The 22,483-nt window shown below is 34.7% G+C and overlaps 2 protein-coding genes across 3 annotated transcripts; both read left to right on the forward strand.

Moving 5' to 3' along the window:
* The first annotated feature begins 263 nt into the window (after positions 1 to 263).
* On the forward strand, positions 264 to 16,946 carry LOC120329462 (GPI ethanolamine phosphate transferase 2, catalytic subunit-like). 2 transcript variants are annotated; one of them, XM_039396101.2, is made up of 18 exons: positions 264 to 483; positions 1,110 to 1,254; positions 1,904 to 2,088; positions 2,844 to 3,056; positions 3,621 to 3,729; positions 4,226 to 4,308; positions 5,417 to 5,562; positions 6,269 to 6,383; positions 6,728 to 6,855; positions 7,503 to 7,680; positions 8,147 to 8,447; positions 8,918 to 9,084; positions 9,352 to 9,460; positions 10,047 to 10,263; positions 11,437 to 11,522; positions 12,431 to 12,663; positions 14,136 to 14,313; positions 15,655 to 16,946. In XM_039396101.2, the coding sequence occupies exons 1-18, from the start codon at positions 415 to 417 to the stop codon at positions 15,882 to 15,884; spliced, it is 2,892 nt and encodes a 963-aa protein (XP_039252035.2). In that variant the 5' UTR covers positions 264 to 414; the 3' UTR covers positions 15,885 to 16,946. The 2 variants fall into 2 exon arrangements, with proteins under 2 accessions (XP_039252035.2, XP_039252036.2); XM_039396102.2 differs by having other exon boundaries at positions 6,272 to 6,383.
* Positions 16,947 to 18,554: 1,608 nt separating this feature from the next.
* Positions 18,555 to 21,953, forward strand: LOC120329509 (putative defense protein 3). Its single transcript, XM_039396160.2, has 3 exons — positions 18,555 to 18,804; positions 19,436 to 19,685; positions 20,470 to 21,953. Exons 1-3 carry the CDS (start codon positions 18,588 to 18,590, stop codon positions 20,660 to 20,662), a joined length of 660 nt encoding a protein of 219 aa, XP_039252094.2. The 5' UTR covers positions 18,555 to 18,587; the 3' UTR covers positions 20,663 to 21,953.
* The last annotated feature ends 530 nt before the right edge of the window (positions 21,954 to 22,483 follow it).

Below are 22,483 nucleotides of genomic sequence, written 5' to 3' on the forward strand. Positions count from 1 at the left end.
AAATACATATAAAATTACTGGTGTGTGAAGCATCTTCGGTTCAAAGATGTTTGTATTTTACATAAGTTTTGTCAATCTGGCGCTCCAATGGCTTATTGATAACATTCAATGAATTGTTGTGATTTGTATCATTCTAAAACTGTTTGTTCATTTTAATTAATGCTAACAAAATACCTAGATAATATATCAGCTATTTGTGGAAATTTTCAAAAATATTATTTTATCCGAATAATTTTCAATTATCTTCAATTTTTTTAAATTTCTTCAAGTTTTTTCTGTTGTGTGGTTTTATATTTAATGAGTTGTCTCTATCTGAATTCCGTGTTTTATGATGATTTCTCATTTATAGATCTTTATTTTTCACAAAATTTATCCTTTGTTCTTGTAGTTTTTAAAATATATTTTAGATAAAAAATGAAATTTAAATGGAGGTTGATGTGTTTTTATTTTATAACTGTTCTTGGAATATTCGTCTATCTCAAGGTAAATATTTGTATTTTTTTCTTGATTTGGGAAAGAGATTTCACTCTGAATAGGGCTCTAGGCTAACAGTCTATTAAAGTGGTTGGTTAGGTCGCCTTCAAAATTTTCCAACTATTTTCCACAGAATGAGAACTTCAATTAATCTATTTGGAGTGATGATTCCCTGATCATCCAGTGGTGTGAGAGCAATTTTAGTTGGTCAATTTGACAAAGCAACTCACCAACAATAGCGTTAATACCAAACTAAAGTCTCCAATCTTTCAGACTTCCAATTAGATTTTGCCTGTCACAGCTCCCCTGGTGAAACTCTTGAGTTTACTTATTTGTTCTTCATTTTTACATGATTGGTTTTTTCTAGTTGGAAAATATAAACTTGACTACTAGCGATGTAAGGCAATCGTTCTCTAAGAAAAGATATTTTGAATGATACAGAGTTTTCTGTAGCTGTTATCTGAAGTTCAAAAGTCTTATTCAAAGTTTTTACATTTGAGATAATAGTTAATGGTAAGCCAATTGTCACAGAAATAATTAAAGCAAATTTTAGGCAGTTATGAATCTCTACTATCTATAATAGATCATGAAAAAAGTCAAATAAACAGTGAAATGAATTTTAATTTATTTTTAAGGGATTTTTTCCAGTCAAGATTTCCAGAGTTGGTTTCAGTAGTGAAGATGATATTCCTCCTGCACCATCTGATAGTGATATATTACTTCAACTCAGTAGTGTGGATTTCCATTCTCCTGATAACACTCCTACTGTCAAATCAAAAGGTATAATTCGCTACCATATTTAGGTTAATAAGGAGATCACGCTGGAGTCGTTATTCATTTATTTACATTATGTTCAAATTGCACCGGAAAGTCCAATGAAACTGGATACATTCAAAATTTGTGTATTCAAAGAGCAAATTCTTGAATTGAAATGCAATTTAAAATATTTTCATTATCATTTCATTGAATCCTATCCTAAATGTCTAAAATCTGATAATTCGATGTACTTTATTGAACCTCAGACTCTGACAATGTAAAATTAATAAAAGTCGTAACTGAAGAGTATTTTACATTTCTGATTTGTGATATTTTTCCCAGTTTATTATGATTGGGTCTCGGAATATATTAGATTCCCCTTATTTGAAAATATTATTTCAGTATAATAAATGACTAGATTATTGAAGTTTGGGATTAACAGTAGGTCCATCTATGTCTTTTCCTCTATTTACGCTCAAATGTGATCTTTCAATGATATTTTTTTACTGTGCAACTAATGCCAAATTAAATTCTCATTTTCAATATAAGCTAGTTATTTACAATTATTATATGCTATGTTTTTCTGTGTGTTTCACTGTCTAATCAGCTTTGGTCTTTAATTAAGTTTTCTACACTTTATTCCCATTAATCAATAATAACGAATTACCTTTAGATCCACTACCTAAGAACTTCACAAAGCTTGTATTGGTCGTGATCAATGGCCTTCGTGAAGATTTTGTTTTTGCTTCTCATCATTTGCACAATTTACCATTTATACACAAATTATTACTTGGAGGTGATGCAGCAGGTTTTATTTCAAGAGCTGAGGCACCTACATTGACAATGCCTAGAATTAAGGTATGGTGTCTAGCAAATTACCAGAGCATTTAGGTTTATTAACAAAGAATTCTATTTGAAAAATTCAGTTTTGGAGTATTTTTTTTGTACAATTTTTTAATTTGACAATTAAATCATAATTTGTGACAAATTTTTTGTATTAAATTCATGATTTTTCTTATAAAATGCTGAAATCAGAATTCGGAATATCACGAATCTGTAGCAAAGTATTCCTTAATATATAACTCTATAATCCTATTTATTTAACTCTATTCATGGGTTTAATCAGTTATTTTTCAAGTAGTTCCATAATCTAGTAATATTTCTTATTTTAATAGTTGTTGAAATAAAATTTTGCTTGTGCATGTCAAATTCAGTTTGCCAGAAAAGTGACAACAAAAATAAATTTTATAAAAAAAAATTTGTTTCCAAATTTGTAGCCTATTTTTAAAATTGAAATATTTCTAATCTGATATTTTTCCCCATTTTTCTATCAGAAAATTCAGCAATAAAAGCATTGTACTAATAATATGAACTTATTTTCGTGTAAGCAAAGAACGCCATCATTACCAAATGTGATATTTTTCATTTGCAATGCAGTTGAAATATGTTATTCCCAAATTCATCTAAAAAAAAATTTCAGCCAATTTGGTAACTTTGTATACATGCAGTGTCTGCTTTCCCAGTTACTGGTTCAGAAATTGTGTATTATTTCATAAAAAATGTACGAATTTTTGTCCACAATCTTACACTATTTCATGTATATTTCATCGCAGGCACTTATGACAGGCAGTGTTCCGGGTTATGCTGACGTTATTTTAAGTCTCGATGCCGCAAAGGAATTAAAAGAAGATAATTTCATCAGAAATGCATTTTCAGCTGGAAGATCTATTGTATTCTATGGTGACGACACATGGACCAGGCTACATCCTGGGAAATTTAAAAGACAAAATGGTGTCAGCTCTTTCTTTGTGACAGATTATACAGAGGTTTGACAATTTAATTTGGAGTTTTACGTATGAATTTTGCTTGCTTGGTGTTTTATTGACAGAGTGTTAATGACTGTAGCAGTGTCACTGTTTCAGTAGACTCTTTTTCAAATAAAATATTTCGAAAGTTTTGATATGTGATGCCTATGGTTAAGAGCGAAAATGTACAATTACCTAATGAAAAAAATTTGTGTTTGTTTTAATTATTTCAGTAAATTGCGCCCAATTACGGCCCACGTAACGATTTAATATGGAATGCCGAAGTGAAATAGTTTGACACGTAATGTTTTTACTATTTTGCATTCTAGATATCCCTCGACTTTTACATCATTATTATATTTAAACTCAATTGTCATACCAATTCAATTATACCAGTATCCTATCTATAAATACCAGTATTAGAATTACATACGAGTCTCGTCCTTGTGGGCGCTCCTCTCTCCCGGCCCTCAAATGTTCCCCCGATTCTAATTTTAACCTCCCGGTCAATCAACTTTGGGAACCACTGCCTTAAATGCTGTTAATGATCTCAATCCTATATTGAATATTATTTAATTCATTCAGGTTGATAAAAACATCACACAACATGTAAAAACTGAGTTGAACTATCCTGATCATTTTGATATGATGGTTTTACATTATATTGGACTTGGACATATCGGCCATATTGCAGGTATTTATATATCAGTGGATTAGGAATTTTGCAAACTTTTTCTGAATTCTTTATCCAAATGCGTTTATTACATTCGGAACTGATAATTATCAGTGTTCCTATCCAAACATGGACAGGTACAAATCTGTGGTTTTCCATGTGACATGCTGTCTCATCAACTCTTCTCTAAGCCAGGATTATTTATTCCTGAAAAATGCCCAAAGCTAGGTTTTCGTGACCTATGAATTGACCTCTAAACCAGCATAATCCGCTTTGGCCTAATTCAGTGATCGGCAAAGTTTTTTTAGTCGAGGCCCAAATAATAAAATGAAAAAGGTTTTATAGCACAATTCAGTTAGGCCCACCAGATAATGCTCGACAACCCACAGTCTGCTTACTACTGGCCTAGTCTAATATACCATTCCTACTGTTTGGACTTTGGGTAACCAATAGCCATTTGACTTTGACTTGGTTATTGATTTTGTGTATATTTAACGACTGATATTTTCATTTTTAGGAGCAAAAAGTCCTCTGATTGACTCTAAACTCAAAGAAATGGATTTTGTAATTCAACAGATATATGAAACATTGCAGAAACATGTAAGTGTATGCGTTATTCCTTAGAATTTAGAGAGACAGGGAGAGATTTATTTCCGTCAACCAGGAAAAACGAGCATTGCAATAATAATAATAAAAATATACAAAAACAATCTAAGTTTTTCAGTATAGGCTGGGTGGAGCAATATGACCATATGGTCAACCGAGTCAGCTCCCCTTATGTTTGTATGAAAGATTTACGTTATGTTCTGTGATAATAACGCTACAAGGCTCTTTTTAAATTTTTCAAAAGGGAACAATTTTTGTTCCTCTACTTAGTGGCCGCTGTTACCATCTTTCCTTGCTTTTTGGCTTGAACCAATGAACCAATACCGTTGCGCAACATTGTTATCGCTATATTTGAGCATTACTCTCTTGTTTTGATATATGAGTATTTATTATTATAATCACTTTATGCACTCTAATTTATTTTTCAAAATTGCATATAATCATCGATTTTAACTTTATAAAATTTTAAGTTATACTTGTCTAGCTTATATTGTCAGTATAGAAAATTGAATGCTTGTTTTTCCCTGGCTATCTTTAACATATAGATAATCAGGCGTAACACAGGCAAAGATTGAATAAAACATAAGAGTACTAACAGTGCCATATATATTGCGCTTCTTGAGTTCTTTGTTTTTACAAAAATTAGACATTCCAATTTTCAAGTTTGATATATAAATGGTTTCAAGGCAAAACGGCAAATGTTTGATTTTATAAAAAAGTATTACAATAAATGGGTGCGATGTAGGTTAGTACCTAATCATAGATTAAAGCAATATTTACTTAGTATTCTAATAAAAGTTACAGAACTTTTTTTTAGTTGAACTATGTATAACTGAGGAAGTCTGACCTTGGTCAGACAGAATGTTACAGAAATGTATTTGTGTTAATGTGCAGTAAGACGCTTGAATCCCTTAGGAAAGTTGCAGAGGTTTAAAAATATAAAATATATGTTTTTCTTATTTTCTAAAAGCAGCTTTTTCAAGTTTCAAAAGGGCATGTTTTTTGGGGTTTTTGCAATCAATATTTCTTTTCTTCTATTTATATCTATTCCATTTATTTCGTGTAGACACAATTTTGATTTACAATTTTTTTACTTCTTCAGGATGCTGAGAAAAACTCTCGCAGTCTCATTGTGGTGACAGGAGATCATGGTATGACAGATAAAGGTAGTCATGGAGGAACAACACATCATGAGAGAAATACACCGTTATTGTTCTTGAGTCCTAAGATTAGTTTGGAATCTGATATGTAAGTGGAAATATAGTCCAATTTGATCAAACTTTGCTATTATTGATTTATAATACAAAAAGGGATTATTCTAGATATTTTAGAATATTAGATTACTTTTTTTCTTAAAACATTTAATATTCCAAAAATATGTTTTCAGAATGATTTTTTAATGTGTATTGTTGAAATATAATATAAACTTTGAATATTAATTTAAAACTTTTTTCACTATTAATAAACACCATTCAAAGATCTTTTTGTTTTGCCAATATTGGGTTTGCTTTTATATATATTTATAGTTTATATATTTATTCATACAGCTTCACACAAGTACGAATAGATTTATGAAAAAACTTAAATTACGGTTTCGTGTTTTATGATTGTTGCATCGTACATCAAAATATGCCAATTTGTATAAGTCATTTTTTACTCTGAATGATCAAATCCATTTATATCAGTCCCAGGCTGGCATTATTGTGATTATAAGACTTTTATCTTTTGTGTGTGTACCACTATGGAAGAAACTAATTTTGTTCGCCTATTTTAAATCGAGTTGTGTAAAGGGACTGAAGCCTATGGGCAGAGGGTGTATTCACTTGGCTAACACAGACAGTCCCCGAACTCCCAATAAAACTAAAATGAGGAAAATTATGGCCTAATCCTAACCTGGTACACATACTACGGGAGTACAGTCTTTTCTTTTGTATCATCCAATACTTCTTTTCAGAAGTGATATCCCAACTGAAGTGCAACAGATAGATCTTACATCAACATTATCAGTGTTGTTTGGTTTACCAATACCAAGAAATTCAATGGGAAAACTCATAACACCTTTAATACAGGTAACTGATAGAATAAAGGAATTTTGCTGTACTTACAATGGCTATATCAATGGATGGATCAATATCAATGGATTGGGAAATGGAAGTTGGAAAGCGGAAATCACTTTTTCTCCAACTACTGTAAAATTTTTATCCATTATGAATCTATATCCTACAAGATTTTTTTCAAATCATTTCAGGGGACACCTGTTAATTTTTGAAAGACTCTTGACTTTGTGGATTCGCAATTTCGCCTCCAATGAAAAATGTCAAACCCCGCCTCATCTGCCCTGGAAAATGTATTCATGATTTTACAAACACTATTAATTTGCTGCCATCTGCAATTTTATTTTTTATTTTCCCAGAGACTAAGTCCTGCAGATCAGCTTCATGTGTTAGAATACAACTCGCATCATTTACTGACATTAGCTGGGAAGACTGGAACTCTTGATAAAGAACAGTTTGGATTTGCAAACCCTCTCCAACTATATGGGTAAAATATTAGATATTCACCAAGATCACTAAGATATTCACACTTCCAGGGGTAAATTTTGCGAACAGGTAAGTATGTGACCGAATGTCACCAATAACGATATTGCATATTGAAACGTTGTGTTTTGCATAAGACAGCGAGCGGCTCCCAAACTTTTCGTTCGTGCGGCGATAAATTATCATGGAAAAAACTCACGGCACACCTACACGAAAAAAAATGCTGCCTCTGAATAAAACTCAATTTTGTGATTGTCAGTGTGTACTTTTATGAATTTTAAAGTTTGGAATCACGAGGCCTAAAAGAATAATGACAAAAGGTCAACTCTTCTTTCTCATATATGTCTGATATTCCTTTGAAATACTGAAAAATTCACTCATTTTCGCTAAACTCGGTCCAGAAGATAAATAAACTGCAGCTCGTGAAATTGCAACAATTAGTTTCTACCTCTATTGTTACATAACAATGGAGGCAGACACTGTGTAACAGAAAGTAAACGACATAGAATGGTAAAACGAATTTATTTTGTTTCCTATACACATCATTTAAAATAGAAACAAAACATTTATGGTAAATACAATAAATATTTTACTTTGGAATATGATGCAATGTCAATCATGTTTTACTACTCACCCAATTACCACTTTTAGTGAAGGACTTCTCTCTCATGCTACTTATCTCCAACATCAAGATATTGCCGACAATAAATTTGAAGATGCAAAAAAATCCTATGTTTCATCACAGAAGATCATATCTGATGAATTGATGTATAATATTGCATCGTATAATTATATGTACATGGGGATTGGAATGGTTTTAACATGGCTGGTGAGTTTGATAACATTTAATATGGTTATTGGTAACTGTTCTTCAATTTGGTATTGAATTTGAAAACGGTTTTGGGGATAAACCAAAGCATAATGGAAGCAGTCATTTATGGTATTTGAAAAAATATGGATCTGAAGGCCGTTTGTCAAGCACCTGATTGCTGAAAAGATCAGCAGACAACTATGTTCCAATGCTTCATAAAAAGCATTCCCATGAATTAAAATAAAACAGTCAAATATCAATTGAAGTATTGACTCCAATAGCCCCAATAAAAAATGTAAAAAAAAAAGAAATTTTAGCAGATTTGGCCATGTATCTGTAATGAAAATATGAAATTGATTGATCTGTTAGTTGAGGAGAAAACAGATTTTTTCTCAACGAGAACAAAAAAAAAACATTGCAAAACATCCACTTTGCCTCTAATGTCAGTTGATTGAAGTAATATAGCATTTCTCCGAATTTTCAGGGTTATTTTGCTGTAGCAGTCTCTTGGGGCCAAATTGTGTTAATTCATAAAGCTCCAACGAACACTGACGAGCCTCGAGACGCACCCTCCTCACCTGTAACCTGGGGTGTACTTGCAACGTTGGGTACTATAGTTCATGGAATGAGTCTCTTATCAAGCAGTTTCCTTGAGGAAGAACATCAAACTTGGTATTTTTTGACAACAACGTTTCTGGCAATCCTGTTTTGTAGTGTTATTATGGAAATTGTTGGCAAAAAACTTGGAATGGCTGAGACTATTCAGAAAGGATTTTTTTCTAGAAGTAAGTTAGAATTGCATTGTTATATATATTTTGCTTTAAAGAGGATAGATGAATAAGTGTAGAAATTTTGTTTTCACAAAATGGTGACAGTTACGGGTGATTCAACGAGTCTTCCTGCATACTGACACAAACGTATTTTTGTGTCGTTCTGTGTGGCCAAGATGTCTGCCTGCAAACCCAATTGATAAAACAATATTTGTGATCTGTTTTTATTTTTAAATAATTTTAATTAAAATTTGGACGTTTTTGAAATTGGAAGTACATCATTTTGTTTGCTAATTTTGTACTTTTGAGTAATTCATGGCAATTTGCAACAAAATTAAATATATGTAACTATAAGCATAACATTGGATCTATTATTTATAAACAAGTCGGCTTTTGCTGACTTTGACTTAACTTACATTAAAATACCTTTAGTGCACATTTGCCACATTGGAAACTTGCCTTGAATTCACAATTTTATATTTTAGAAAAATCTTCACCAACCCGCAAAGTTCGAGGAAAAGAAGAGTCGATGGAACTTCTACATCGAGCTAAATCAGATGAATCTGTCGACTCAACTTGGGATTTTGTTGAGTTAGAAACAAACACCGAGGAGGAGTTTACTTTCGACAAAACAAAGAAGGGTCCTCAAAATGTGAGGATATTTTCATTTTTTATCAAGCTAGGATTAATGTACAAGCATAATTTTTGAGAAATATCAAGTCCAGGCATCTGCAATGAATGATTAACTTTTTATCTATTCTTTCGTACCTATATGAAAACGGAATTATAAATAATTGACATAAAATTATGTATGTTTCCAATTGAGTGATTAATTCCACTCATTTGAGGCTTTCATGTTTTTTTGGTTGGACTTCTTGCTCTCCAGTTTTTCAACTGGTCTACTTATTCATCCTTTTAGGATTCAGACATTCACATAGTTGGAGTTTTAATAGCAAGTCTTATTGCACATCGAGTACTTCGAGCTTGGAATAGAACGGGCATACAGTATGTTGATTTACCAGATATTGGTAAGTGTGCTACCAGATTTCTGAAGAATATTGATAATTGTGCATAAATTACTGTTTAAATATTCCCCAAGCTCTTCAAGAGTGAGACCATATTGTTTGGATCTATTATATATCATCCTCTCGTGTTTTACATATAATTCCTCGTTGACTTCTTTACTAATGTATAGGGTATCCATAAAGAAACTTTTTCAAAATTGCAAAGGGAATTTATTGATACCATATATTATTTTGGCCCTCTCAGATGTAATAAATGATGTAAAAGTACCATTACTGATTAAAAAACAAACCTGTTAAAAGATATTGAGAACTGACTTCATAACAAATTGAAAGTGTAAAGGGACTTTATGGACACCCTGTAAATAATGCCTTTACCATATCAGACCCTAATGATAACATTATTCTGTATAGATATTTGAAACGCTGTCAAAATATATCGTTCATATTATATACACACAGTAACCATTAGTCAGTAAGCAGGAATCACTACAGTAAGAATAGTCCATTTCGCAATGTGAAAAATTATGGTGAATCAGCATTCATTTTGCTTATTAAAATTCGACTTCATTACCGTGTTGTTGTATTCCAGGTGATTGGCTCAACAGGCCTGATAACAGCCCAATACTGGGGCTGACCCACTTAATCAGTCTTATCAGTATTGCCATTCTACTAGAGATGATAACGAATGGAAAAGATATCTGGAGAAGGGGTGTGGTGTGGGTTGGACTCGGTTGTGTGTTCTGGTACAGAAGCGCTGTGATGCGGGCATTGAGGGGTGAAGAAATATCAAATGGAGACCATGCTATGTGGGTAACTTAGTGTTCAGATTTTGTCTTCAAAAGATACCAGTATTTGGTAAAAGTGGAAATAATATTGTTATTGTTCACCACCTCACGCAGGGCGATTCCGAATCGAAAAGATTCTAGTCTTTCCCATGAATAGTAGCTCCTTATGCATTTTAGATATCAGTACTTATACAGGCTTTGTTTAGAGCGAAAAGCATGAATGAGCGTCGCATAACAAAAAATGGTACTGAATGGTTACGTATACTTTAGTGTAGTATACTACACCGTAGGCAAGAAAATATAAATTTCAACCGCACTTTTGTAATTTGAATTCCAACCTCTCGACTTTAAAAAAGGTTCTATTCAAGCATCCGCTGTTATCTAACGATGTGTAAGGGAGTTAGAAAGAACCGGAATCTTTCATAGTCGTCATAGCTTGTTCAATTTACTGCACCCTGGGTGAGGTAGTGGATATGGGATTTCAACACTCCCCTGGGGGGTAATGCGATGCCAACAAGTTTTTTTTTTCAGTTTATGATAAAATATTCCTGGTTTTCTTCATTGCTTGTTTTTCCCTGAATGTTTCAATATATAAACATAGCAGGCGTAACGCAGGCAAAGATTATTTGAAATGCTTCTTGTTATCTCAGTGGTGATTCTCTGCTGGGAGAAGCAGTGTTTCATACATGATATAATAAATTTTGTTGAATTATTTTCCTGTCTAATTAAGAATGTAAATGGACATGGCTAATAATTAAAGCTCGTTGCGCTGCATTTCGTATTATGGGTTCGAATCCTGAGCTTGATAATCATGTGTGATAGGATGGATTGTTACTCACTTTCTCTGTCACAGTTGCAAGGCCCACGTAACTGTTTCATTGCCATCCAATACCATGCGTGATGCGTCTGAAATGATTACCTGGTGTTTTATTCGTATATCCGACATGGACTCGTACTAGACAAAAAACAGTGGTTCACTATATCATGACTTTTTTTTTTGAGATTTGAGATTTTATCATCACAGATTCTTAAAACACTTTGGCTTCGTATAGTTTATATCAGTATAATGACTTGGGAGTATTCGTAGCCGGAATTGTGAGAGAACTCCGTTGAGTGTGACTTACACCTAAGAATTATATGATGTAGTACGGTGAATAATTATTTTGTTAAACCTGGTATATTTCCTGTTTTCAGTGGCTTGTTACCGGCTTTGCTGTCTTACCTATCAGTTGTGTTAGTTCTTGGAAGAGGAATATTTTTGAAATCAAGAAAGATATCTGGTGAGTGGAGAAATTTTTATGATATGTTTAATAATTAGAAGAAGCTCTATTTAGAACTCGGCTTATACTACTAATTCTTTGATATTGAATCCAAATCTTCATTGATTTACTCATAAGCAAAAGACTGGGATTGTCAAATTGGAATAATATACAGTGATACCTTTACTAGTCGAACATAATTCATTCATGATTGGTGTTTGAGTAGTGAAACTTTTTTGCTAGAGAAAACGATGGTAATTATCTTTATACAATCTTACGCTTTCCAAAATATTCATGACTTTTTATTTTTCAAAAACATGGAAATGATAGACTTTGCCATGCAATACTGTAACGCAAAATCATACACTCGAACAGCATTCTCGTATTTCACAGTAATTTCTTTTTCCAACAAATCATCAGTCGAACACCAATCCTGAACGATCGCGTTTGAAAACCGAGGTATCACTGTATATGCTTTTATGTTCTATATCAGGAGTGTGCAACCTATAATACAGAAGAGCCATATACAAATAACTGGGTAAAACCGAAGGCCGCACCTTTATTTGACATAGGCTCTCTCTGGTGTTGCGAGCACAAAAATTTTGATTATTGATCTTATGACGTAGATTGGTCGATTCGCCCGAGCTAGCTGTTAGGGCATTGTAACGTCATGAACATAGATGAAAAAAAAAATTGACTCAGTTGCAGTTACAGGCTCGGAATTACTCGCGCGTACCAGATTAAACTAAATTGAAAACTCATTTCGCGGGCCTCACAATTTTTCCTTGTGGGCGCATTTTGCTTGCGAGCCACAGGTTGCATGCCTCTGTTCTATATTATTGCCCTGATGAAGTTATTATTGACTTTGTGCCAGTTCTGCCTGCATTTGCTATTTCGATTTGATTGTTGAACCTTTTTTAATTTCCCAGGAACTAAAACAATGGACTACATCATTTCATCAGTCATATTGTTGAGTTGTTTGCTTTTACGTCCCCACAACGTTTGGGCATTAGTCATCAACCTCTATTTGTATTGGTCAGTTTTTCGTCTGCTCTGGCCAATCGTGGAGGAGGATTCTACTTATTCAAATTTACAAATTGGAAAAATTGTCCTCAGGACTACACTGTGTTACTGGTTTGGACAAATGTCCTATTTCAGTTTTGTAAGTAACTTTTTTGCACAGCCTTTTTTCACATTGTCTTCGAGGCGCAGTTCTTACCACTTCATGGCAGCTCCTGCCACGAACGAACGGCGGCAGCTCTTGCCATGGTTTTATAGCGCTATTCAGTAATCAGTATTAACGGTATATTCACAAATAACAGACCAGATTTTAATTGATCATGCGGAATTATATCTACTTAAACCCTAACCCTACCCCCACATTCATCAAAACTGTATCCATAAGAAAAACGTTCCAACTTACCCAATATTCGTCACCATAAGGGACAGCCCTTTCTTTACAGCCCACCTGCCGTAGTTACGGCAGCAAAATTTTACCTGCCATTGGTTTTCAATTTGCTGCCGCGGTAACGGCAGCCTGTCATTGGTTTGTGGCAGCTACAAACTCAGTCGCCATTGGTATGGTATGGAAATACCGCCATGGTTTTGCGGCAGCTGCAGACGCCACAGAATACTTAAAACTGCACTTGTTGTCTTCCCTACTAGCGGCCTTTTTTATTTAAGTAGCCATCATTTTTGAAAGAACCAGAATATTTCCGGTTTTGCAATGGATTACACTCAGGCGAAGTGGTGGAATAGCATATCAAATACTGTTCTAAAAAGCCATCAATTCATGTGTCCTAAACACAGTCGAAGCGATAAATTGAGGTTTATCTGTATAGTAAACATAGAATATTGGGTACTCTCGCAGTATGTGTTACCAGGCTGCCCATAGGCTTTCGTCCCTTCACACAACTTGATGTAAAGTAGGCGAACAAATTAGTTATATCCATATTGATACACATACTTCTGGAGTGCCGAATATTGAACCTCATTTTGATGTTAGAAGGTACTTTTGGTTTAATTTGAGTACAATTCCCAATATTATGATATTAATTCTGACTCTGAGGAATTTGTAATTTCAACTTTGACTCAAATGCCAATAACAACGCTTCGTGTTATCTGGGGTAAACGTTACCCATTTGTTGCAGTCGTCTAATATCTAAAACTAGAACGGGTTTGTTGATTATCACAATATTCCAAGAACAAGAATGGTGTGGCGCATCGTGCTAAGCGTTAGGAATACGCTCGCCACCGCATCTCTGATTACCCATCGTGGGAATGCAGGTTCGAATCCCATGCGGGGATGGTCATGTGCGAGAGGATTGCTGGACTCCTCGCCGCCATAGGGTGGTTCACGTAACCTCTGGTCGGTTACGGCTTCCTCCACCATAATGTCCATGTCTCTGAAAACAAATAACTGGCTAACTAATCCCATACCCGACCTGGACTGGTAACCGGACAAGAGGCCGTGGTTTGCCATATGATTAAGCCGTCTTATCAAATTTCCTCTTCCCCAGAATAAATATGTAAATCCTAAGTCCCTCCGAACCCCATAAACCCCAACACTGAGAATAACCCTCTCACTTTCTTTCCTCTTTTTTTTTATTTTCAATTTTATTTATTTTAAACCAGGGTAATTCCAACAGTCTAGCTTCTATAGATGTCTCTTCTGGTTTTGTTGGAATGTCACATCATACTGGAACACTGGAAGACTCAATTGTTAGATGCTTGATCATATTTACTACTTATATTGGACCAATGACTTGGACAATGCTTTGTCTAGCGGACAGCGTGGACGTCACTCTACAAAGTATGTATTAATTGCTGAATATAATAAATAGACTGTTGATAATATGATTTTTAATGCATCAGACAGTTAATGTTTAAAAAGGCGCTCTCGTGGGTAAAAGAGCACAATGTTTTTATAATCATCTCGCCCCGTTAAAATCTTTCTCTGTTTTGCCTGATGCCTCTATTACTGTAAGGCTAAGCGATAGCCGCATTCTCTTCTCTTGTCAGCTGGTGATGAACATTTGACCAGTGAGTTCAGGGTTGCTACAACCTGTCAAAGCTGTGTTAGCAAACTGTGCAAGAACTCAAAATTTTAATGTCTCACCAAAATGTTAAATAAATAAAATTTAGCATTGTGAGAATTTTTTATTCGTTGTGTGCATGGAAAATACTAAAGTTTTTGAGTGGCCCAGCTAGATGTCTAAAGTTGGCTATATGTAGGCTTACCATACGTCCCGCTTTTCAGCGTTTTGTCCCACCGTCCCGATAAGTCAGTCAAAAGTCCCGCTTTTCTACCATGATACACAAACATGTTCTCGTTACTGTTGTTTCTGTGTAGTGCAGCGCTAGCCTACTTACTGAAGGTGAATGCGTTCGTTTCCTGCTGATTCCCATTCATGGCAGACACATCGCATGTAAAACCAATACTAATTAGTCTAAATTTGAATTATTTGTACCCGTATCGTTACCGTCAATTCCTTCCAACTGAACCCGATATTTGGACAGAGAATATGCGCATGAAATTTCGATAACAATATGGTCAATAAAGACAGCCGGGACAGCTTTAAATGTAGGAATGTAGGCCTGTGTAGTAAAATTGGAAAATGTGAAGTTACAAAATCGTTGTCTTTTGAGGTGTCCCGATTTGTCACAAAAATATGGTAACCCTAGCTATATGGTCCATTGACAAAAATGTTGCACACCCCTGCCTTAACATGACAGTTCTTATGTGCTTATTTCACGGACCAGGAGGCACAATGTCAATAAATTGCGTGAGTTGGAGTTTTGTCGATACCTAAGGTGCACCAGGGTGTATGACACAATGGTTTATAGGAGTATCTAGTTACTGTACGAAGCTTATTAAACAAAAAATTTTTTAGAGTTATTGTATTTTATTCAAAAGGGAACGTAAAACGGCGGTTTGTTTCTATAATAATAGTACTGGTATTATTTTGTAGGCAATAATGCATAAAGCACTACCTGACCCATACATTAGGCGCACCGACTCATAAGGCACATGATCGATTTTTAGAAAAAATTATTTAAAGTGCGCATTATTGTCTGTAAAATACGGTATATGATATTTTCACTCATTACAAGTATATATTTTAATCTGTATCTTTGTTTTTTTCATCTACAGATTCCACTTCGAAGCAATATTCCAGACCTGCGTTGTTAGCTGTATTCTCTACGTTCGCATTTCTTCGTATCACACCAACTGCGTTTTATCTCATTCTTATAACAGCCATGAGATATCATCAATTTGTGTGGAGTGTGTTTGCTCCTAAGTTACTATTTGAAACTGCTTCTACTGTCATTTATGGTGCGATGTTGCTGGCTGCTTCCATAGCTGCTAAATGGATAACTTGATCGATTGTCTCAATTTCACACACAATATACCAATTTGTTCAATACCATTTATCTATATGGTTACAATGCATTGAAATGGCGAATTTATACCATATTTTTTATACAGCGCGACTTATTCACCCTCATATGCCAAACAAAGCACTGGACAAGAAGGCGCAGAAATCTAAAAATATGTAGGGAGCTGCCATTTTGGGCTATTCATACCAAGATGGCGCACAACCTGCTAACCCTAACCTGGTACACACACTAGGTTCAGGTTGTGCGCCATATTGGTACGAATACTACGGGAACACCCCATTTCGTAGGGATCAGAATCCGGGACTGGTAACCAGAAAAGTTTGCTGTATATTTTGTTTGATAAATATGAGATACAGTGATATCTTTTGGAATTTCGTCATTTTATATTATTGACCTTGTCGTAGCAATAGATGGTTTAGTATTAGCTGTTCTACTCTCCTATTCCATTTATTATGAATTTCTCATTATACTTTGTAGCTCTCATATATCGAAGCTTTGCGGTAATAGTGTTGTATGCATGTTGTTGAGTATAGGTCACTGACAATGTGTTGATAAGCTGTCCTCAATTTGAAGCTGTTATGCAGGAATCTTCAGAATGGCCAAGTTTTCTATTCATTGGTCCCAATACTATGCAGTGATTTGTTACAAAGTAGAAATTTTAATGATGTTGTTTTAATACATTTCGCTTACACAGACATTTTCACAAGCTAACACCTATTGTTATTACAACAAAATGGAGTAACATTTGGAAGGATTTAATGACCCACTGAACTGGGCATAAGAGATCCAGTTCCCTTTTCGGCAACTTGAACAACAAAACACAAGTGACTCCGCTTTTTTCAAAAAACCCATGTAATATTTGTTACACTAATTTCAGAAGATATTAACCCGATCCAATATTGGTGTTTCAAATCCTACTGCCAGTGATCTGGCCGGATTTGAGTTACACATTTGCAAAGTATTTTTAGTTGGTTGTTAAATATTGTTTGTAGTTGTTACTGTTTTATTTATTTAGACAGAAATTATAAGATGCAATTTTTCTAATGGTGTTCTTCATCTATAAAACCATAATCGCGTATTGAATGTGGAAAATCTACATGATCGCTGAGGTTGTAGTTGTTCATAGATGATGAATAAACTCGAGCGTTTCTGCCAAGCACACACACAAATATTGTTCTCAGAAATGTCTCTAAAATAGAGGATGCCATGTGCGATCACAGTGATTTTAGTGTTTACATAACACAACCATATTAGGGTTAGACACCAAATTCGATGAAAATGTCTTTTTGGGGTTAAACGCGTACCAACGTGGCACCACAGTTGAGATAACGTTCCACAGCCTACATTTATGAGATCGCATACCAAAGTGGTTCCGATCGTTCCTTTGGCGTTTACCGAATGATTTTCAGCAAAACGAGTCTACTCGGTATATTCAAAATTACTTGGAATCCTATAACGTTGAGGTATTCGAATATGAACGCTCGTGCTTTTTTACCGTCGGTGTGGTTAGGACTTGGCACTTTAAACCGCATTAAATTGTTCGAGATGATTCAAGACGAAAATGTAACGGGAACAGTTTTAAATTATAATTAGGTTCTGAAATCATCGGCTCTACCATTGAATAGCTAGCTACCTTAGCTAATCATGTGTCTGATTTTGTAACCTAAGTGTGGCCATGTTTCGACACCTTATTTAGAATTTCTCTTCTCCCTGATGAATTTGAGAAATCAGATTTCGTAATATTCGCAAATAACTTCGATGCAAGTTATAATGATGACGCGAAACTTGTCCTTTTTCGTGACAGTGTGCGAAGCAACATCTCCGCAAAAGTGTACTTAGTGAGGGCGAAAAAGTGGTCATTTACGTCATAAATTTTCCGAGGTTTTCAGAACCACTCTCTTATCGAAACAACTAGTGAAAACTTGTTAGAGAGGAAAGTAAATTCAGGAATATTTCAAATTCATCATGCCCAAACGTGAGTCAACAAAAGTAGGAAGGATGTTATTTTACCCCATGAAGATACCGAATCTTAGTGATTTTATATGTCACAGGTTCTTAAGACAATAAAACACGACATTCGGTGTCGTGTTGTCTTTATATACAGACAAAGCAAGTATTTGTTATGATTTGTGATTTATAACTTGATAATGTGTTGAATTCCCATGTATTAGGTCATTTCGTCTTCTGTGGTTTAGTAGGATGAGAAACATTGCGGTTAGTTCGATACAACTCTCTCGCCGAGGGAGGATTTACTGATTAGAGTTTAGCGACCTGTTTTCAAGTTGTTCAATCAATCTGCGTGAATTGTTGATCTCTAGTAATTCTTGAATAGTTTGAGGTGAGAAAATCTACTTTTACCAAATGCCAGATATACAGACACTGCTGAAAAAATATCACGAGTGCAATAAAACAGATTGGGACAGCAGTGTATCAATTAGAGTTAATGCGGGACTCACTGCGACTGCATAGGTTACAGTGTCCTGAGACCGCCCTTGTTTTCCACTTGCGACGTCGAGGAGTCTTGTTTTTCTCATTGTCTGCATCTAAATTTGCGTAAAGGGCGAGGGTGCTTCTAATTCTAAGGACAACAAAGGCAGCTAATTCCGAGTCAGGATTTTGACTAACAATTACTAGCTATAAATTTTTTATTAGATATTATTATCCATATTCAAAACTCTTCAAACAATGTATGCTAAATACCTAATTTTCGTTTACGTCACGTTGGTTGTACACCACGCCAAAGCCTTACCCAATGGAGCTCCAACCAGCGCGTGTTCAACTTTCATGCCACGTCATGTCAATAGACAAAGTGGCGGATTTCTCAGTTCACAAAGTCTGGTTGCCTCTCCGTATTCTATTGTTGTATCGAGGACCAATTTCACCAGAAATACAGTAATCAGAGGTAAGTCAAACTGATATTTAGAAGTCTTAAAACTCTAATTTGTGAGAGTAGATGCAAAGCGTTATTTCACAGCTCGATGTGCAAGACACGACGCGCATATTTTACGACAAAATTTTGGCTTGTCATCGCAGAAACTGCAGGCAATTTTAATTGCGTCAATGTGTGATTTAATTTCTGGAAATGAACGCTAATTGCGCGGTTTTTAAATCACAAAAAAGCGTCACGCTGAAAAACTAAAATGTTTATGCTTCGAACACCATAGCATTTTGAATCTAAAAATATCGCCGTTGAGAATAACATTACAATGAAAGAATTTTATGCAATATTCGTGTTTTAAATCGATGCTGAAAAATAGTTACATTGGTGGTATCAGCCTCATATAATCAAGTATTCCAAAAATAGTTCGAAAATATTGACGAAGCCAACTCGTTGATAGTAAGATGTATACACCTCCCAATGTTGGGGATGTTACCCAAATTTTTTTCGGTTTGGAAAAAAGCGGATTAAAAAACCGGTAAGTAGACCATCCATAGAGCTGTTTATTTTCAGTATCGCTTTTTAAATGCAAAATTGCCTTTCACCATTGCTTCAATTGAAATGACCCCGTAAATCATGTTTATTAAATTTGCAGTTCACATTTCTGACAATCGAACGACCCCAAGTGGATATCGCGGAATACTTCTACAAGCTCGACTCAATGATTCATTCAGTAATGGATCTCAAGGATCGTGGATGAATGCGCCTCCGTTTACAAAACTTATCCGATGCAACAATCGTAACGACGCAGTTACTCATAGTGAGGTCATAAACGTAAAAAATGAAACGACCGTGTTTGAATGGAGAGCACCGTGTGACAGAGACATTGGAAATATAGTTTTCATGTAAGTTAATCAGTTCTAAATTTCTGTTCGTGCTCAAAACAAGGATTAAAGAAATTAAATTGCTATTTTTAAGAGCATTTTGCTATATTTTACTAATAAACCAACCCATAGTATCGCTATTTAACGATGGTTTGTATCAATCGGTAATGTATAGAATGAATGCCATATTAGGGGTCAAGGATCAACTAGTTAGAAACTTGGTACTATACCCTGTTGTCATTGTTATGTTTGATTTTACATAGCCTAGGTTAGAAAATAACCATACCTCTAAATTCAAAAGTTAATTGTACACAAGTTTAAAGGTACTTCCGTGGTATGTGTATCAGTCGCCGTACATAACTTGATGTAAAGTAGGCGAACAAAATTAGTTACCTCCATATTGGTACACATACTTCCGGAGCGCCGTTTAAACTGATATAGATGAGCTCTCTTGCTCTAGTATGCAAATGCCAATATTAAAATATTTTTAATGTATCTTAATTGAGTAACTTTTGTTTTCCAAATTTTAATCATTGTTTGTTATCATTCCCAAATAAGCGCCGCACAATTCTGTGGCATGACCCGTAATAACTAAGGCCTGATACCATGATGTAACAACTTGATCCAAACAGACTACCATTTTATGTCTACTTTTCTAACCCGTTTGCATATTTTTACATCAAAACAACTGTGCTTATTTTGACTGCCTGATAAATGTTTTCAATACAACTATTAAAATAGTAACATATGCACGTGCTGTTTTTCCAATTTTATTGCCTGATTATATAATATTTTTTTTATACAGCGCAACCGTGGCACAAACTCGTGAACTTTTCTGGCCTCGTATAACATCAGATGTTGTGATGGAAGTGTCAAATGTTGGAAGCGGACAAGGACCTACGCAGGAAGACGAATGCGGGGAAAACGAAGCCTCAGTCACCTACGTATCCATACTAAGCTGTATTCTGACAATCCTGACTGCTTTGTCAATATCTTAGTCGGATAGTTGAGTGGAAAATTAGTTTAACTGAAATCAGCAATGTATATTATTAACTTCATCATATGTACTTTTTACATCTACACGCAACCACACCTTTTCCTTTGATTTGCATGACTGACCAGTGCATGGAAGTATAATTTCGCAAAATTGCATTAGTGTTCGCTGGTAAGGACATGCATTTTAAATGATTTGTACATAAATTGTCACTGGTAGAATATTTAAGTGAAACTCAACATACAAAATATTCAATGATCACAAATGAGGTGATTCATATGATGACCGACTTCACTGGCCAGATCTTTTTGTGTGATTTTTGCTATAATATGCGAGGGTAAGCTGATATAGAAAATTCACTTCAAACTTTAAAGCGAATTAGGATTTTCTGTCCTGGGCTTTTTTTATTCTGAATAATATTTCATTCATATCGCTTCAAATTTAATTTGTTTGAAATGACTGCCTCATGTCAGAACTTTTTTTCTTTGCAATTTTTTGAATATTATCTACCATAAACAACATTCTATCGACAATCATGTGAGATAGAGTTAACTATTATTCACTAAGCCTTTATATATTGGTTTGTTTTTTCAAAGTTTCGTTTATTTGTTATTGGTCTTACTTGATGACAAAGATATTGTATTGAAGATATTGAAACGGAAATATTGTATTTGAATAATAATTACTAGCATGACCCATGACGAAAACTCATTTTAAACCGCTGGTCGGTTTTGTATCCTTATTTTACTTCATACAAATAACCAGTAGCATAGTATAGATCAGTGGCTCTCAAACGGCGGGGCGCGTCCCACAAAGGGGGCGTACACAATTTTTTGAGGGGACGTGAAGCTAATTGAACCTTCGCCTTACTATCTGTTATTTGCAGTCTATTGTTAGCTGGTTATTTTTGAGGTGGGACTCGAAACTTGAGAAATTCTAAAAAGGGGGCGCGGCTCAAAAATTTGGGAACCACTGGTATAGATGCATGATATCACTTCTTCACCGTTTTATGAACTATCTGATCGCAGACGACGGTGTGTATACGTTATATTATTCTATTTTTTCTCATTATAAAGGTTGAACTCATTGATTCTCCAATTTCGAAAATGTTTATATCATATGAATGAAAATTCCAGATAATATATATATAGCCGAATATTTTGCCTAAATAAGTCTATGGTCGTTTGCAAGTACAAATAAAATGAACGGTACTCCCGAAGTATGTTAACGAAGATGTACCAAATGAACACATAGTAAAAGCGTTTTAGTTACACGCTATACGCCGAAAGATATTTGTGGTCATAACGTAATGGTATTTTCGATTGATTCATGAGATGGGGGTAAAAAAGAAATAATTATGTTATAAGGTATACGATGTTCCATATTCACTATGACATCAAAATATTATGACGCCACAAAACCTCCTTTTTGCACGTTCACACTTTCATGTCACGGGTTGGCTTTTGTTTTGTTAGATTTGTGTAGACTTTACTTTAAATTTTGTCTCATTTTTATACTGTAAATTTCGCTTCTATTGATTTCAACAATAGATGGACAAGTTTGTAGTTCGATTTATTTTTAAATGTAAATAAATTATTGCATGTAAAATGGCTTAATCTTGTACTGGAGAATGATCAGCATGTTTTATCTTATATTATTGAAGCATTAAACTCTTAATACTAGCGGACAATGTTTAATAGTGACTAGTGAGTCGTAATTAGGAATTGTCCATTTTACCTTGGGGATAGTGAGAATTCATTTCACTTTCGTCCGTTGATTGCTTTGCGCGGGTCAGCAGTTCATGATCAGTAAGCATAGACCAGAG

The sequence above is a fragment of the Styela clava genome, chromosome 12 (assembly GCF_964204865.1).
Source record: "Styela clava chromosome 12, kaStyClav1.hap1.2, whole genome shotgun sequence".
Classification (NCBI taxonomy): domain Eukaryota; kingdom Metazoa; phylum Chordata; class Ascidiacea; order Stolidobranchia; family Styelidae; genus Styela; species Styela clava.

What these genes read in the sequence shown, in the direction of transcription:
- LOC120329462 (XM_039396101.2), top strand. Translation starts at nt 415, where the DNA reads ATGAAATTTAAATGGAGGTTGATGTGTTTTTATTTTATAACTGTTCTT. An exon ending in GAAAGGATTTTTTTCTAGAA is followed by an intron (nt 8,448 to 8,917) that starts GTAAGTTAGAAT and finishes TTTATATTTTAG; the next exon opens with AAAAATCTTCACCAACCCGC. An exon ending in CAAAGAAGGGTCCTCAAAAT is followed by an intron (nt 9,085 to 9,351) that starts GTGAGGATATTT and finishes TCATCCTTTTAG; the next exon opens with GATTCAGACATTCACATAGT.
- LOC120329509 (XM_039396160.2), top strand. Translation starts at nt 18,588, where the DNA reads ATGTATGCTAAATACCTAATTTTCGTTTACGTCACGTTGGTTGTACAC. An exon ending in CAGAAATACAGTAATCAGAG is followed by an intron (nt 18,805 to 19,435) that starts GTAAGTCAAACT and finishes TTAAATTTGCAG; the next exon opens with TTCACATTTCTGACAATCGA. An exon ending in ATTGGAAATATAGTTTTCAT is followed by an intron (nt 19,686 to 20,469) that starts GTAAGTTAATCA and finishes TTTTTTATACAG; the next exon opens with CGCAACCGTGGCACAAACTC.